Consider the following 16,564-nt stretch of genomic DNA (forward strand, 5'->3'; position numbering starts at 1 on the left):
AGTCTCTAATTCTTTTCCTAAGCAGTAGAACATCAGAGCAGCGTCTTTCTTTCTCCTGACAACTTCCTTGACTACTTGCTGGTCAGACTGGTGGGAAACTGACCAGCAGGTGGTGCTGTTGTAACAAAATTCATTCATATTAACAGTACATGTCTCGATGGGTGAATAAATTCGCCAGGCACGAATGCTTGTTGCTTGTTCTGAGCTTCTGAGTGGCAAGGAAGGTGTACACCAGGATTCACTCAAATTGTCCTCATGTCCCCCCAAATTATTTTCAGCTCCGGTTTATTTCATTTAATTTACGTCCCATAACCCAGTGGTACAGTACAGTAGTGATGTGCGGCAACCTCGGGTTTACCCCGACTCCTGCACAAAATCTCCTGCTCTCCCCACTCACGACCTAGTACTGCCGGCTTCTGGCACTGCGGAGAGGGGCAGGCACGGGTCTATAAAAAGAGGACAGCAGCGGGCCCGAGTCGGGTGTTGTTTCGGGAGGGGGTGGGTTAGGGGCGGGTACAGTACAGGCTTTGGACTCATTTCTGACATATGGGCAATCATTTCTTATACCATGTCCCTCTCATGAATATGCCCCCTAGTGATCACTTTGGGTAAGACAATCACAACATCTGACACATTGGGGCCCCTTCTATATACAGATAATGGGATCCAGACTATGGTAGTCTAAATAGGCCCTGGCATTTTAAGTACACAGAAGCCCAAACAGCCCCCCCTCCAGCTCAATAAATAGTGTCTGTCTATGGCCACTTACAGCAGCCCCTGTGCCATTTGCACCCAGCACCCACATATTGCCAGTCCAGGCCCCGCCACAGCACAAAGTCTAAGCAGAATAAAAAAGAGTGATCTTTATTGGTGGCAAAGCCCAGGCGGCATCTTTAACTCCCATTAACCCTTAACAGTCAAGGCTACTGAGATTTATAAGTCAAACAACAGCTGGAGGGCACCTTGAAGTTTGCACCAGCTCCAGGGTACCCACAGCCTCAATAGACTCAACACTAAATAATCATGTGCAGATTCATTGGAAATCATTTAATGCCGACTTCATGCATTGGACACTGCTGCAAAAAAAAGCCGCTCCCCTAGCCACACTGCATTGAAGTAAAAATGTGCATTGTTGTGGGTAAAAAAACAAATTGCACCTGAAATTGCACTTTCAACACTACATTTGCCGTCAGAATGACCCTAAAATTACTTGTGTGATTACTGCACTTATTTTGACAGGACAATCCTCTCCCTGGATCTGTATAGTCTGCACACGCTTAACATCCTAAACTTTTGACTTTTACTTCCCCTTTAAAATTGCTGCATAAACTGAGCCCTTGTTTAATCTCTCCCTCCTCCCTTGTTGCTCATTGTTATTGCTCATATAAGGGACATGAGATGTGTGTGGGGCTGAGCTGCTTTCAGGAATGTGCTTCTTTCTGTTTCGTTCTGACTGAGCAGCAGCTTCTTTAACCCTCTCAGCACCAATGCACATGCAGGAGATTTCTTCTTCTGGAACAGGGGAAATTGCAGTTTCCAAAGCGGTGCTCATAGCCGGGTTAGTATTTCTAAACAGGCTTTAGGCTATTTTTTTTTGCATCCTGTTTGCCTGAAATTGGAGAAGAGCTTACACTTGGTGGCAGTAGGAGAAGAGGTGGCAGTTGTATTTCACAGAGGGCAGCAGAGAATAGGGAAACTCTATTTCATAGATTAAAAAGACACAGGAGGAGCTGATGATCTATTCTGCTAAAAGGCAGCAGCAGGCGGGGGGAGCTGACAGTTTAAGGGGAGGGGAGCTCATATTTAGGAAATAGCTGCTGTTTTGTTTCACATAGATGAGAAATTAGGGCTGATGTTATATTGGAAACGTACAAAGTGTCAGAGTACCACTGCTTAGTAGAATATGCCCAGGCCAGGGCAAGGCCAGACTGCCTCTAGGGAAGGACTTTGGGTAAGGGCCACAACCCTTGGCCCTGGGTGTAGTCTGTCTGGCAAAGAAAGGCCATGGGGGTCCCTGGAAATGGGTTGTTGAGATCAATCAATGGGGGTGAGATCAAAAACTTCAGGGGGGCTGTTCCGGGTTTTTGACAGCTGCTTGAATTTGCCCCCCATCACCTGCGTAGTCCCAGCGTGTCTCCCTGATTAGCAACTGTCAGTTGACTGTGTACTGGCTATTCAATGGCAGCGGCACATACCTATACTGCACAAGGAAGTGTGTTGTGTGCCTGATATTCTTATCATTGTGCCTTATACAGGACAAAGTGTCATGTGTTTTACAGATACACAGGTTTGTGTAGAAGACTGGGGCCCCACAGAGCCACTCCGTCTGTTTATTCTCATTATGGGACATTTACATTCCTTGCCTGGAACTGACACAAGTGAGAGGGGAATTAGGAAAGACATTTACACAGTTTTCTTATCTTCCTGATTTGTAAGTAAGGTTGGTGGTGTGTGTGTGGTGTGTGTGTGTGTGTGTGTGTGTGTGTGTGTGTGTGTGTGTGTGTGTGTGTGTGTGTGTGTGTGTGTGTGTGTGTGTGTGTGTGTGTGTGTGTGTGTGTGTGTGTGTGTGTGTGTGTGTGTGGTGTGTGTGTGTGTGTGTGTGTGTGTGTGTGCGCGCAACTGTAGAAATGAAAGTGAAACTAATGGTGCATACGTGAAACATTGAGAAGACTTACAGGGTGAGGCACGGAGTGAGAGAAGACAGAAGCTGCAGCCTCCTGGGATTCCGATTAATGGGATATTGATTGTTCTAAAACCAAGATCCTTACTTGTTGTACAGAGCGTGTTTTGTAGGAACAGCACAATGGAAGGACATGAGAGATCAGTGAAGCAGGAAGATTCCGCACAAGTATCTGGTGATATAGACAACACACCAGGTCAGAACATTGCAGGAACCACCACTACTGGAAACCCCCCAGATAACCACACTGCTCAGGGGTAAGACTAATTCTTATAATCATTTGAAACTTACACAGTCTGCTCGGTAATGCATTTAAAGGAGAACTAAACCCTAAAAATTAATGCGGCTAAAAATGCCATATTTTATATAGTGAACTTATTGCACGAGGCTAAAGTTTCAGCTTGTCAATAGCAGCAATGATCCAGGACTTCAAACTTGTCACAGGGGGTCACCATCTTGGAAAGTGTCTGTGACACTCACATGCTCAGTTGGCTCTGATTGGCTGTTGAGAAGCTAAGCTTAGGGCTCGTCACTAATTATCCAGCAGAAAATGAGCTTCCCTGGCTGTAATATAAGCTGATGTTACAGGTTTGCTGATTATTAAATTCTCATGCTAATTGCACTGGTTTCTGTGCTGCCATGTAGTAATTATCTGTATTAATTACTAATCAGCCTTATATTGTGACATTTCTATTCTATGTGTACTGTATATTATGAGTGGCTCCCTAAGCTCAGTAAGTGACAGCAGCACAGAGCATGTGCAGTGAATCAGCAGAAAAGAAGATGGGGAGCTACTGGGGCATCTTTGGAGACACAGATCTTTACTGCTAAAGGGCTGGGGTTGCCTTGGGCCGGTACAGAAGCACAAAACATAATGTACAACATTTCTACCTACTTCTTTAGGCTTTAGTTCTTTAAAGGGAAAAGCTTTTGAAAAAAGTAATGTCTTAATAGGGCAATGGCAGCTTCAAGTTGAGGGTTTAAAGGTTGTTGGGAAATAAGACTTGCTGATAGGTGGGGCAAGTCTAGGGTTGGACTTGGCCGGTGGGCCCTGCCAGCCCAGACCTGCTCCCTGCGCGAATCCTCTTCCTGCTGCCGACCTCCCTTCTCCAGGCCAGTCATGGCAAAAACACAACATGCGGGGTAAACGAGGGTTGTGACCCCCAAATCTGAACCTGAACAAGCCTTTTTGCTGCACTAGATTTATTAGGGTTGTAGTCAAATCTCTAGTCTGGGCTCACTCAATTCTTTTCAGGTCCTGAGCATTCATTGTCATTCAGTCATTGCAGGATAGTTAATGTTCCCCAACAACTGCCCCTGTCAGCTCCATGATTGGGGTTAACTCTGTCCCTTCTCTGCATTTGCTCATATTTTTTAGAAGAAGATTTTGGCACCTGCTCAGTAGCATAACTAGTATAGATTGGGTTCTGTAGTGGAATTGTGTATCAGCTACCCCCCAGAACTTGAGATGAACTGCACTGCCCACATATATTGTAACTGTGTATCACTTAGTGTCCCCATCAAGCCCCTACACTGAACTTCTGTGGCCCCCAACCACAGCCAAACACCCATAGATTCAGGACTTTGCAGCTACCTTGGTACAGAATCTCTGTATTCATTTAATGATAACTAATAAAGGGAAAATAAGGATCCCCATCAGGCCCCTATACTGATATACCTATCCCTCAGCAATAACTGAATTCATAAATAAACAATGGAAAGAGTTGGTTTAATTCTTGACCGTTTTATTGACATTGAGCCAATGATATCAAGGCGCATGTCCCACCCTATAACTTCATTTAAACAGATCATTATTACTGATTTTAGTTGCTGGGGTGACATGTTGGGCTGCTCATATTTTAAGAGGATGACAAACTGTGAAAAACCTTTGAAAACTGAGATGAAGCCACATGCTGATAATGACCTGGACACTCTCATTACTCAGGTCCAAGAGTATAATTAACCAAGAGCAGAGACCTGGGGATTCTGGACACATGGATACAGATGAGTCTCAAGAGGAATTAAATAAACAGGCAGCGAGATTACGTTTAAATGGAGACAAAACTGATGGATTATCAAGTCAAAATCTCCAACCGGAGGATGCTGAGAATGTAGAAGATGTTTGTTCAAGTCTCACCCCTCAAGCCCCTCAGGACAGAGCTGTAACTATCAGTAGATCAGACACCCCACACCAGGGAACCACTGGAAACCATATTACTACTGACAAATACTCAATGGGGTAAGATCCGTTCTTCCTCTTCCTATTAAGGTCTCTTTCATGGTTCATGGTTCTTATAACTGTACATAATGTTTTCATGCCCCCCATACCTTTAAGAGTCACATTGCTTACTTTCTTACTGCATAATGGTTTCCAGGTCTAGTAACCCATAGCAACCAATAATATATATAGGGATGCACCGAATCCAGGATTCGGTTCGGGATTCGGCCAGGATTTGGCCCTTTTCAGCAGGATTCGGATTCGGCCAAATCCTTCTGCCAGGCCGAACCAAACCCTAATTTGCATATGCAAATTAGGGGCGGGGGAAATCACATGACTTTGTTAGAAAACAAGGAAGTAAAAAATGTTTTCTCCTTCCTGCCCCTAATTTGCATATGAAAATTAGGATTCGGTTCGGTATTCGGCAGAATCTTTCACGAAAGAATTCGGGGGTTCGGCCAAATCCAAAATAGTGGATTCGGTGCATCCCTAAATATATATATTTTTTAATGTGACCAGTAAATGCTACCTGCTGATTGACTGATATGGGTTAGTAGACTGGTAGCAAGGTTTGCACTTTATATTAAATTATAATCATATGCCAATGTCTGGCTGATCCCATTATACATTTTAGAGTATAAAAGTATACATGCCAATGTGGGAATTGAGTTAGAACCAGTCCACATGGTTCTTGGGCTTGTAGGTATAACATGTTTTGGCTCAGATTAACCTCCCTGGGTAATTCCTGTTGCTAATCCCACAGCCCTTGTCAACCCAATTGTCAGGGTTAACCCCTCCCCTTTTCCTGTAGCTCCTCCCTATACATCAGTCCTTTGCAGCAGGAGACTCCGATATCTAACCAGTGGTGTAAATGGATATCACCGGGTTCTACACCTACATTTGTGCATGCCCAATCTCATTTCCATAATCTGCTGGAAGATACTAATGGGGCCCCAGCAGCATCTGAGTTTATAAATGGAAAGAAAACTAGCTGAGATATGAACTGAAGAGCATTTTTATGTAAGGAAAATACTCAGTTTTGTGTCACTCAGACATAAAAAGATGTATAATAAAAGTCTCTTGCAAATTAAACATGAAATCCAAATTCTTTTTTTTATGAAAACATCCATACCTGTTATAAGCTTGTTTAAAAGTCTCAGCTGCCAATCATATTTTGACCGCCCCTCCTCTATGCCTTGGGCAAAGAGGCAGGGCAGGCAATTACTTTCACTTTCCATTCTGCACTTACTAGATGTCTATGCATTCCCACATTACCTCTCTCTCCTCACCGTCTAATTGTGTAGCCAGTGCATGAGCATGAGCATCAGGCCCCCCAATTCTGGCATATAAACAAGATTTTGGCAAGATACAAAGTTTGCCTTACTAACAGTGCCCACAAAAATGGCTGCTGCCTGCTTGCTATGATTGTGAATTCCAAGACAAAAACAAGATTTAAATATTTTTTTTTAATGTAAGTAAAGTTTATTTACTTAGTGGGAAATGGGAAAGAAGGCAGCAGGAATTGGGAAAGTAGGCAGCAGGAAATGGGAAAGGGGGCAGCAGGAAGTGGGAAAGTAGGCAGCAGGAAATGGGAAAGGAGGCAGCAGGAATTGGGAAAGAAGGCAGCAGGAAGTGGGAAAGGAGGCAGCAGGAATTGGGAAAGAAGGCAGCAGGAAGTGGGAAAGGAGGCAGCAGGAAGTGGAAAGAAGGCAGCAGGAAATGGGAAAGGAGGCAGCAGAAATTGGGAAAGAAGGCAGCAGGAAGTGGGAAAGGAGGCAGCAGGAAATGGGAAAGAAGGCAGCAGGAAGTGGAAAAGGAGGCAGCAGGAATTGGGAAAGAAGGCAGCAGGAAGTGGGAAAGGAGGCAGCAGGAAGTGGGAAAGAAGGCAGCAGGAATTGGGAAAGAAGGCAGCAGGAAGTGGGAAAGGAGGCAGCAGGAAGTGGGAAAGGAGGCAGCAGGAAATGGGAAAGAAGTCAGCAGGAAGTGGAACAGATGGGCGGGACGAGTAGAGTTTTTGGAACATATTCAATAAATCAACCTGAAACAGCCTGAAACACATATTTTAACCCCATTCCTTCTATTTCTTGAAGGGGAGAGTGAGAAGGATAAAATGGTTTGATGTGCACCACATATAACCACTTAGCATAGCTTTCCTAATCATTACCATAGAAGACAGCGCTGCACACAAGCTCTTGTATAAAACCTTGTTTTGTGTCCCTTTCTGTTCAGCGAGGCATCAAATGGCCAGAACACAATAGAAAATGTGGCAGTATTCTACTGGGATGCACTCACTGCATATAATTTCCAGTTTTTGGAAGACTGGCTGAGGAAGCTCCTTCCTATGGAAAGCATGTGGTGTATTCCCCTTTGTGTTGCCTCTGAGGATGAATGGAAATGTGCAGCAAAGAAAGCCTCTTATATTGTATTCTATCACTCTATACAATCAGGAAAATCCCTAGATGAGGCAACACCGTATCTGGATTTCTGTATGGGAACTCATGGTAAGAGTCAGTGTATGTTATGCACATAATAAGGCTACACATATAAATAGCCTGAGACAGGGGGAGTATAACACAGTACAAGTATGGGATCAATTATCCAGAAGCCTGTTATCCAGAAAGTTCTGAATAACGGAAAGCCCATTTCCCATAGACTCCATTTTATCCAAATAATCCAAATTTATAAAAATGATTTCCTTTTTTTTCTATAATAATAAAACAGTAGCTTGAACTTGATCCCAACTAAAATATAATTAATCCTTATTGGAAGCAAAACCAGCCTATTGAGTTTATTTCATGTTTACATGTTTTTTCTAGTAGACTTAAGGTATGAAGATCCAAATTACGGAAAGCATTCTGGAGAACCGGTCTCATACCTATACTTACAGTACAACACATTATAATTATGTCTATGGAAACAACTGTCATGCTTTTGCATTAATAATAACAGAAAGCAACAGAAGCAGACACTCAGGTGCATAGTTATCACAGCCTAAGGAAATAATTCACAAAAGCCCCTAGATAACTGTTGATTTCTCATCTGGGCTACAACCTGCACATGAGAATAAAGGGGTTATTTATGACCTGCAGGTATGTAGCTCACGGTGTGTAAATGTAAATGAAGCTTAGTGCCGGAGCTTGATGACTATGCCCATGCATGTAAAGTCACACACGTGCATACTGAGCAAACAAGGAGGCTCGTGGATGTGTGTGATAAACATGGCCGCCCACATGAGGAACTCAATCCTGTTTTATTTTTTCACACGTTTATGAATATGTCCATTTGTACAATATTTGCTACAAATAAGAAAAATGTGACCTTAAGTGAAAAAACATGATTTTTTTTTAAAGAAAATTACAGAATTCATCGGTAGTAGAATTAACCAGATCTAACCTTCTGTATTTGTCTTTAGGTCCCTTCAAAATTATTGTGATGATAACTGGCCTGGAAGACAGTGATTCAGTAGCTGTGAGAAATAAATTGGATCTGAGCCCGTATAATTTATGTCATCTGCTGTTAGTGACAAAGGATGAAATGACCAAGTTCTACAGCACAAACAAGGGTAATGATATGAATTATTATCTGATTAAACCATATAACTCATATAAACAGAGAAATACATTATCAGCAATAAGCGGTAGGACTTGGAGAGACAGCTCATAGAGGAACCATCATGGTTAAAGGGGCAGTAGACCTGTAACGGCACAATGAGAGAACGTGGGCATAGGCCAGGACTTACAGACACACAACTCCTTTAGGGAATGAGGCTCTTCCATTACAGGTGTTCCTCAGAGTCTAGATGGTAGCCAGCCGGCACTTAGCGGTTCTGCCTGAGAATGATGCCAGGGTTGGACACTGCTATTACTGGTCACTGGAACATGTGGGTACAGCTGTGATGGCTTACAGTTGGCAGTCTCCATGATGTTCCATGTGTATAAAAAGACTAACCATTTGGAATTCTTTACAGCCAACTTTGTAAGCCAGGAAGGGAACAGCCCCTGTTGTAAATGCAGAACATGGTTTAATTCTTTCCGCCAACCACAAAGGCAGCTTTCAGAAGGGGCCAATCACATGACATCCCAGGTGGGACATAATAGGGACCAATCCAGCCCCGAATCATGTTAGCGCCAATTACAGCTGGACCAATAAGGTGCCACTTGGTGAGCATGCCCAGTTAAGACTGCGTGTAGAATCCAGACTCAACTCATGCATAGAGACTTGGGAACAACTATGTGTATTGTACTTCAGAGGGTCCTGACTTTGTTTGCCCTCATAGTGGAGGTCAATTACTTTGGAATGTGGACTGGCTACACTTAACATTAAAGGTTATCAGTTGAAATACAATTTGGTGCAACAGTATTGGGAGACATCTAAGCAATATTATGATAGTTGACATTTTTCCCTGCAGATTAAAAGATGTTTTATCACAATACCACATATATAAGATTACTGCAACCAACAGGGCTTGGGTTGAATATACTTTTTGCCTAATGTGGAAGAATCTATGGTTTTTGTTATATATTGAGCTAAATAGAGTAAACAGCTAAACTGAAGCTCCTCCATGTTTGGTCCTTGCGAGGCAGAGAATTAGATTCCCAGTCCACAGATAATCTTTCTGCATAAAGGACTCTACTAGGAATCTAAAGCAAAACAATCATTTCTGCTTATTGTATGAATACATAACATTGTTTTACATAGAGTAAATATTCTAGTTAATGAATGTGTGGTTTTGCTTTCTTTATTCAGGACTGAGAACTGGTGAAAGAGAAAAAATGCTAGAAGCAGAATTGGTAAGACATGTAATCAGTATATGTATGCATATTTGACAGTTTGCAGATATTCTACAGCATAGAGGTGTACTTTAACAACCAATGATGGCAGAGACTATTATCCACTGTTACTATAGGCACCATCTCTCCCTACTATACCTGCTATCCCACAGTCACACTCCCTTCCCAGAGACTATTATCCCACTGTTACTATAGGTACCATCTCTCCCTACTATACCTGCTATCCCACAGTCACACTCCCTTCCCAGAGACTATTATCCACTGTTACTATAGGCACAATCTCTCCCTACTATACCTGTTATCCCACAGTCACACTCCCTTCCCAGAGACTATTATCCACTGTTACTATAGGCACCATCTCTCCCTACTATACCTGCTATCCCACAGTCACACTCCCTTCCCAGAGACTATTATCCACTGTTACTATAGGCACAATCTCTCCCTACTATACCTGCTATCCCACAGTCACACTCCCTTCCCAGAGACTATTATCCCACTGTTACTATAGGTACCATCTCTCCCTACTATACCTGCTATCCCACAGTCACACTCCCTTCCCAGAGACTATTATCCCACTGTTACTATAGGTACCATCTCTCCCTACTATACCTGCTATCCCACAGTCACACTCCCTTCCCAGAGACTATTATCCCACTGTTACTATAGGCACAATCTCTCCCTACTATACCTGTTATCCCACAGTCACACTCCCTTCCCAGAGACTATTATCCACTGTTACTATAGGCACCATCTCTCCCTACTATACCTGCTATCCCACAGTCACACTCCCTTCCCAGAGACTATTATCCCACTGTTACTATAGGTACCATCTCTCCCTACTATACCTGCTATCCCACAGTCACACTCCCTTCCCAGAGACTATTATCCACTGTTACTATAGGCACCATCTCTCCCTACTATACCTGCTATCCCACAGTCACACTCCCTTCCCAGAGACTATTATCCACTGTTACTATAGGCACCATCTCTCCCTACTATACCTGCTATCCCACAGTCACACTCCCTTCCCAGAGACTATTATCCACTGTTACTATAGGCACCATCTCTCCCTACTATACCTGCTATCCCACAGTCACACTCCCTTCCCAGAGACTATTATCCACTGTTACTATAGGCACCATCTCTCCCTACTATACCTGCTATCCCACAGTCACACTCCCTTCCCAGAGACTATTATCCACTGTTACTATAGACACCATCTCTCCCTACTATACCTGCTATCCCACAGTCACACTCCCTTCTCAGAGACTATTATCCCACTGTTACTATAGACACCATCTCTCCCTACTATACCTGCTATCCCACAGTCACACTCCCTTCCCAGAGACTATTATCCACTGTTACTATAGACACCATCTCTCCCTACTATACCTGCTATCCCACAGTCACACTCCCTTCCCAGAGACTATTATCCACTGTTACTATAGACACCATCTATCCCTACTATACCGGATTTCATGTGCATTGATATATATATATATATATATATATATATATATATATATATATATATCTAGCTTATCATGTTCATTCCACTTTTGCATAATATTATATTTTATTTTGGGATTTTGTGCTTTGTGTCCAGCTTACGAGACCCCACAGAATTGGAATCTTCTCCAGATCAGCAGAGAGTGATTACCAGTGGCTTCTGTCACTTCTACAATCAGAATTCAGGGATGTGGTTCATGAAGTTCGACCCTGTAACATCTCTAACATTGGAGCCGAAGTGTCTCAGTGCACAGTCGCTATCCTGTATCACTCCATGAATAGAGGGGAGGTTAACAATGAAGAGCTAAAATATATGTCTGATATACTGGGTAAGGAATACTTTTGACACTACAAAACTGTTTGCAAAAGGCAGTATAACTGTACAGTCCTGTATCAGTACATTAAACTCATATATAGGGACAATAGAAGTCACTGAGGGGTTGTTCTGTGACCATATAAAGGCACAAGGCTGCAGGCTGAGTTATACAGGGAACTCTGAGTATCACTCATGTATTATAAGGGATAATGTACCCCCTACTGTAAATGATAAGGATATTATATGTCACTGAGGGGTTGTTCTGTGACCATATAAAGACACAAGGCTGCAGGCTGAGTTATACAGGGAACTCTGAGTATCACTCATGTATTATAAGGGATAATGTACCCCCTACTGTAAATGATAAGGATATTAGAAGTCACTGAGGGGTTGTTCTGTGGCCATATAAAGGCACAAGGCTGCAGGCTGAGTTATACAGGGAACTCTGAGTATCACTCATGTATTATAAGGGATAATGTACCCCCTACTGTAAATGATAAGGATATTAGAAGTCACTGAGGGGTTGTTCTGTGACCATATAAAGACACAAGGCTGCAGGCTGAGTTATACAGGGAACTCTGAGTATCACTCATGTATTATAAGGGATAATGTACCCCCTACTGTAAATGATAAGGATATTAGAAGTCACTGAGGGGTTGTTCTGTGACCATATAAAGACACAAGGCTGCAGGCTGAGTTATACAGGGAACTCTGAGTATCACTCATGTATTATAAGGGATAATGTACCCCCTACTGTAAATGATAAGGATATTAGAAGTCACTGAGGGGTTGTTCTGTGACCATATAAAGACACAAGGCTGCAGGCTGAGTTATACAGGGAACTCTGAGTATCACTCATGTATTATAAGGGATAATGTACCCCCTACTGTAAATGATAAGGATATTAGAAGTCACTGAGGGGTTGTTCTGTGACCATATAAAGACACAAGGCTGCAGGCTGAGTTATACAGGGAACTCTGAGTATCACTCATGTATTATAAGGGATAATGTACCCCCTACTGTAAATGATAAGGATATTAGAAGTCACTGAGGGGTTGTTATATGACCATATAAAGGCACAAGGCTGCAGGCTGAGTTATAGAGGATTTGATCATGTTCCTGTTTTTTTATTGTGAGTTATGTGAAGCAGTCCCAGAGTGGGATGCAAGTACCCACAGGCCTAAAAGAAACCTGTTAACATACCTCCCAACATTTTGGAAGTAAAAAGAGAGACAAAAAAATTTTTCCGCACGTAGCGCAGCAATTTTTTGACCACACCCCTTTCTGTGGCCACACCCCCTAATTACCATGTTTGTTTAACAAAATTTGGCAGGTTATGAAAGTTTGAAAATATTTCTCCTTATCTAAACTGTATTTTTGTGTCTCAAAATTGTTACAAAGTATCTTATTTGCACCTGTTGGTTGTTCTGGGCTCTCTGCTAAAAGCCAATTAAGTGAGAAACTTTGTTTCTTTTTCTGGCTGTTCAGTGCAGAGAAAAGAGGGACTTTCCAGTACAAATGAGGGACTGCGGGTTGAGCTGTCAAAAGACGGACTGTCCCTCTGAAAAAGGGACAGTTGGGAGGTCTGCTGTTAATAGTGACTTTCTATGTCATCTTACAGCAACCCCATTTGCCAGAACCCACATATTGCCAGTCCAGGCCTGATCTGAACAGCCATAGATGGTGGAATAGCAGGTCTGGTTCCTATAAGTTATAAACATCTTGTTCTGACATAGGAACTTACCATTTATACTAATATAAATGCCATAGGGAAATGACCTGTAAGGATATTGATCTCTTTAGGATGTTAAGTCAAGGCTATTGACACAGGGCCCCACATTTGATTGGATTGAGAATACTCCCATATGTCTATTTTATTCCCACCATACTTTATTCCATTCCTAGGCAAGGAGAATGTGATTGTGGTTGTTGAAGGCATGAAGGGCAGATTCCCTGTAGAACAAAGTATTGGAGATTATGCCTGTGACCTGGTGATCATCACAGAGGCAGAGAAGAAGGACAAAGCCCGGCTGATGGGGAGGCTGGAGAGCATCAGACAAAGTTTAAAGAAGCCTCCAAAACGCAAAATAAGGAGGGAAGAGCAAAAAGAGGAGAGAAAGGAAAAGTGTCCAGATGCTGAACTACAGCAAGATATTATAATAGCTGATGGTAAATTCTAATGTCTCTCCACACAAACAGCAGATAGAGAAATGTCTGTCTTTTAACCAATGGAACATGTACTGTACATGGACCAGCTTTACACATACAGGACCCGTTATCTGGGTACCAATAACCTGTTATCCAGAAAGCTCCAAATAACAGCAAGGCCATCTCGTATAGACTCCAAGTTTATCACAAAATTCTACATTTTATATATTATTTCCTTTTTCTGTGTAATAATAAAACAGCCGCTTGTACTTGATCCCAACTAAGATATAATTAATCCTTATTGGAGGCAAAACTGGTCTATTGGGTTTATTTCATGTTAACATGATTTTCTAGTAGACCTATGGCAGGGGGTCCCCAACCTTTTTTACCCGTGAGCCACATTCAAATGTCAAAAGAGTTGGGGAGCAACACAAGCATGAAAAAGTTCCTTGGGCTGTGATTGGCTATTTGGTAGCCCTTATGTGGACTGGGAGCCTATAGGAGGCTCTACTTGGCACTATAGTTAGTTTTTATGCAATTAAAACTTGCCTCCAAGCCTGGAATTCAAAAATAAGCTCCTGCTTTGAGGCCCCTGAGAGCAACATCCAAGGGGTTGGAGAGCAACATGTTGTGCACAAGCTACTGGTTGGGGATCACTGAATTAAGGTATGAAGATCGAAATTACAGAAAGATCTGTTATCCAGAATCAGTTGCATAAATAACACCGATATTCTCCACGTGGATTTCTGTGCAAGTGACTGTGGGTTGGGGCTTTATACACTTCTTCCATTTCCTTATTAACAACCTTAGTGAAGATTTAGTTATACACAACTATATTATACACAACTATACTAAAGCAACACAAGTCAGAACTATTATCATCATCTACCACTTCCAGCATGTATGCATATAGAACCACTTCTGTATACAGTTTTTATTTAAATGAAGGATACAGCCAGCCTACATCCGTATATGATTTTAAAACATGTTTTTTGTTTTTTTTTGCTTTTTTTTAGATCCTGGGGAAATGGAACTTGGAAATGAAAAATATGGACAAAAAATGGTATAAAGACATAATTTTTTTTTGTTTTTTTAAGTAAAATTTATGTTTAACCTATTGAAAGTTTGATTAGCCTCATGATCAATAAGCAAATTTAGTGTGTGACTGTCGCCTATAGATACATTAGGTGACAACTGCCTTTGTGCCAGATACAGTTCAACAGTCGCCCAGGGAATAGATTATTATTGTGTAAAATGTGGGCCCTTATTGGTAATATATTCAAATTGTATTCAAAAATACCCAGCTAAAAAAGTTGGCAGCTTATTGACCTGCGTATGAATTTAAAACGAATAAGAATAATTATATAGGTCTGATTAGGGCACTATACATTTACTAATACAGGTATGGGATCCGTTTTCTGGAAACCCGTTATCCAGAAAGCTCTGAATTACGGAAAGGACGTCACCCATAGATTCCATTTTATCCAAATAATCCAAAAAAGGATTTCCTTTTTCTGTGCAATAATAAAACAGTAGCTTGTACTTGATCCCAACTAAGATATAATTAATCCTTATTGGAAGCAAAACCAGCCTATTGGGTTTATTTCATGTTTACATGATTTTCTAATAGACTTAAGGTATGAAGATCCAAATTATGGAAAGATACGTTATCTGGAAACCCTCAGGTCCCGAGCATTCTGGGTAACAGGTCCACCTCAACCACCTTTAATGTGGCAATTGAACTAAAAGAAATTTATTAGTATTAAGAATTTGTGTTGTTAAATTTTCCATTAAAACTTTGTCTGCTAGGTTTACTATTATATATCTTATTAATTAAAACAATAAAGAGCTGCAATTCTTATATTAAAATACCATTAAATAAGGAAGAATGTATAAACTCAATCAATTCTAAGTTCATTAGGATTAAAGGTCCTCTATACGGTCCTTATAAGTTCATAACTGGCCCAGTGCAGGTATAATTTGTAGCTGTTTTTGTGCAGGACAAAATACCTTTACACTTCTTAGATCCCGTGTTGCTCCACAATTGCAATGAGCTCAGTCCAAATGTCCGTGATATCATCAAGTTGAAAGCACCCGAGGAAGCTCAAAATTGAGTGAAACACGTAGCACAAATCAGTAAAAATAAGTAAAGTTTTAAATTATTGTATAGCTGTGATTGGTGAACGTTTATGGACTCCATGGTGGGACGAGCTCTGAAAACGAAAGAGACACCATAGTGTGAAGGAGGAAGAACAGGTAGAAGCTTTAAGTGTGGAGCAGTGAAGCCCATCTGGGAACAGTTGCTTTGGATAAGAACCGCCGAATAGAAGGAATGGAACCTTGAATTTTAGGGAGTTATTTATCAAAGGTCGAGTGTTAGGGGCAGATTTATATAAGGATCGAATTGTAAATTTGAATTCTCAAGTCAAAACTCACAAATTCAAGTTGGGAATAATCCAAATTTGAATTCCAGATTTATCATACCTGGACCCTGGGAACAACTCCAATTTGACTATTCGCCACCTAAAAGCTGCCAAGTTCATGTAGAAGTCAATGGCAGAGGTCCAGTGAGCCATTTGAAGATGTTAATAGCCTTCCGGACATTTGATTTTTTTTTCGGAGACAAACACGATTCGAGTTTCGTCAAATTCAATTTGAGTTTTCATATCCGCAATATTCGTTCGATTTTTAGACGTTCAAGCATTTTTGTTAAATAAGATACTATTCATGTTTCGAAAAAAACTGTAACATTCACCCTTCCGAGTTTTTTGTACCTCGAATGGACTCGAAACTCGAATGGTATCTTATTCTAGAAAAACTTGAATGTGAAAAACCTGGTTCTGTGAGTTTAAGTCTCGCAACCTGAAAACTCAAACTGATCGAGTTTTCGGGAAAAAAACTTG

General features: G+C 41.5%; 1 protein-coding gene across 4 annotated transcripts in view; it reads left to right on the forward strand.

The window, feature by feature from the left end:
* The first annotated feature begins 1,123 nt into the window (after nt 1-1,123).
* Nucleotides 1,124-16,564, forward strand: part of LOC108703977 — a 44,335-nt gene continuing 28,894 nt past the window's right edge. For 2 of the 4 annotated variants that reach the window (XM_041577534.1, XM_041577536.1), the window contains exons 1-9: nt 1,565-2,047; nt 2,780-2,937; nt 4,626-4,919; nt 7,128-7,399; nt 8,311-8,460; nt 9,645-9,688; nt 11,295-11,526; nt 13,419-13,682; nt 14,678-14,724. In XM_041577534.1, coding sequence (XP_041433468.1) covers nt 2,042-2,047; nt 2,780-2,937; nt 4,626-4,919; nt 7,128-7,399; nt 8,311-8,460; nt 9,645-9,688; nt 11,295-11,526; nt 13,419-13,682; nt 14,678-14,724 — 1,467 coding nt within the window. In that variant the 5' untranslated portion in view covers nt 1,565-2,041. The other 2 variants (XM_041577535.1, XM_041577537.1) reach the window with 2 other exon arrangements.

The sequence above is a fragment of the Xenopus laevis genome, chromosome 9_10L (assembly GCF_017654675.1).
Source record: "Xenopus laevis strain J_2021 chromosome 9_10L, Xenopus_laevis_v10.1, whole genome shotgun sequence".
NCBI lineage: Eukaryota > Metazoa > Chordata > Amphibia > Anura > Pipidae > Xenopus > Xenopus laevis.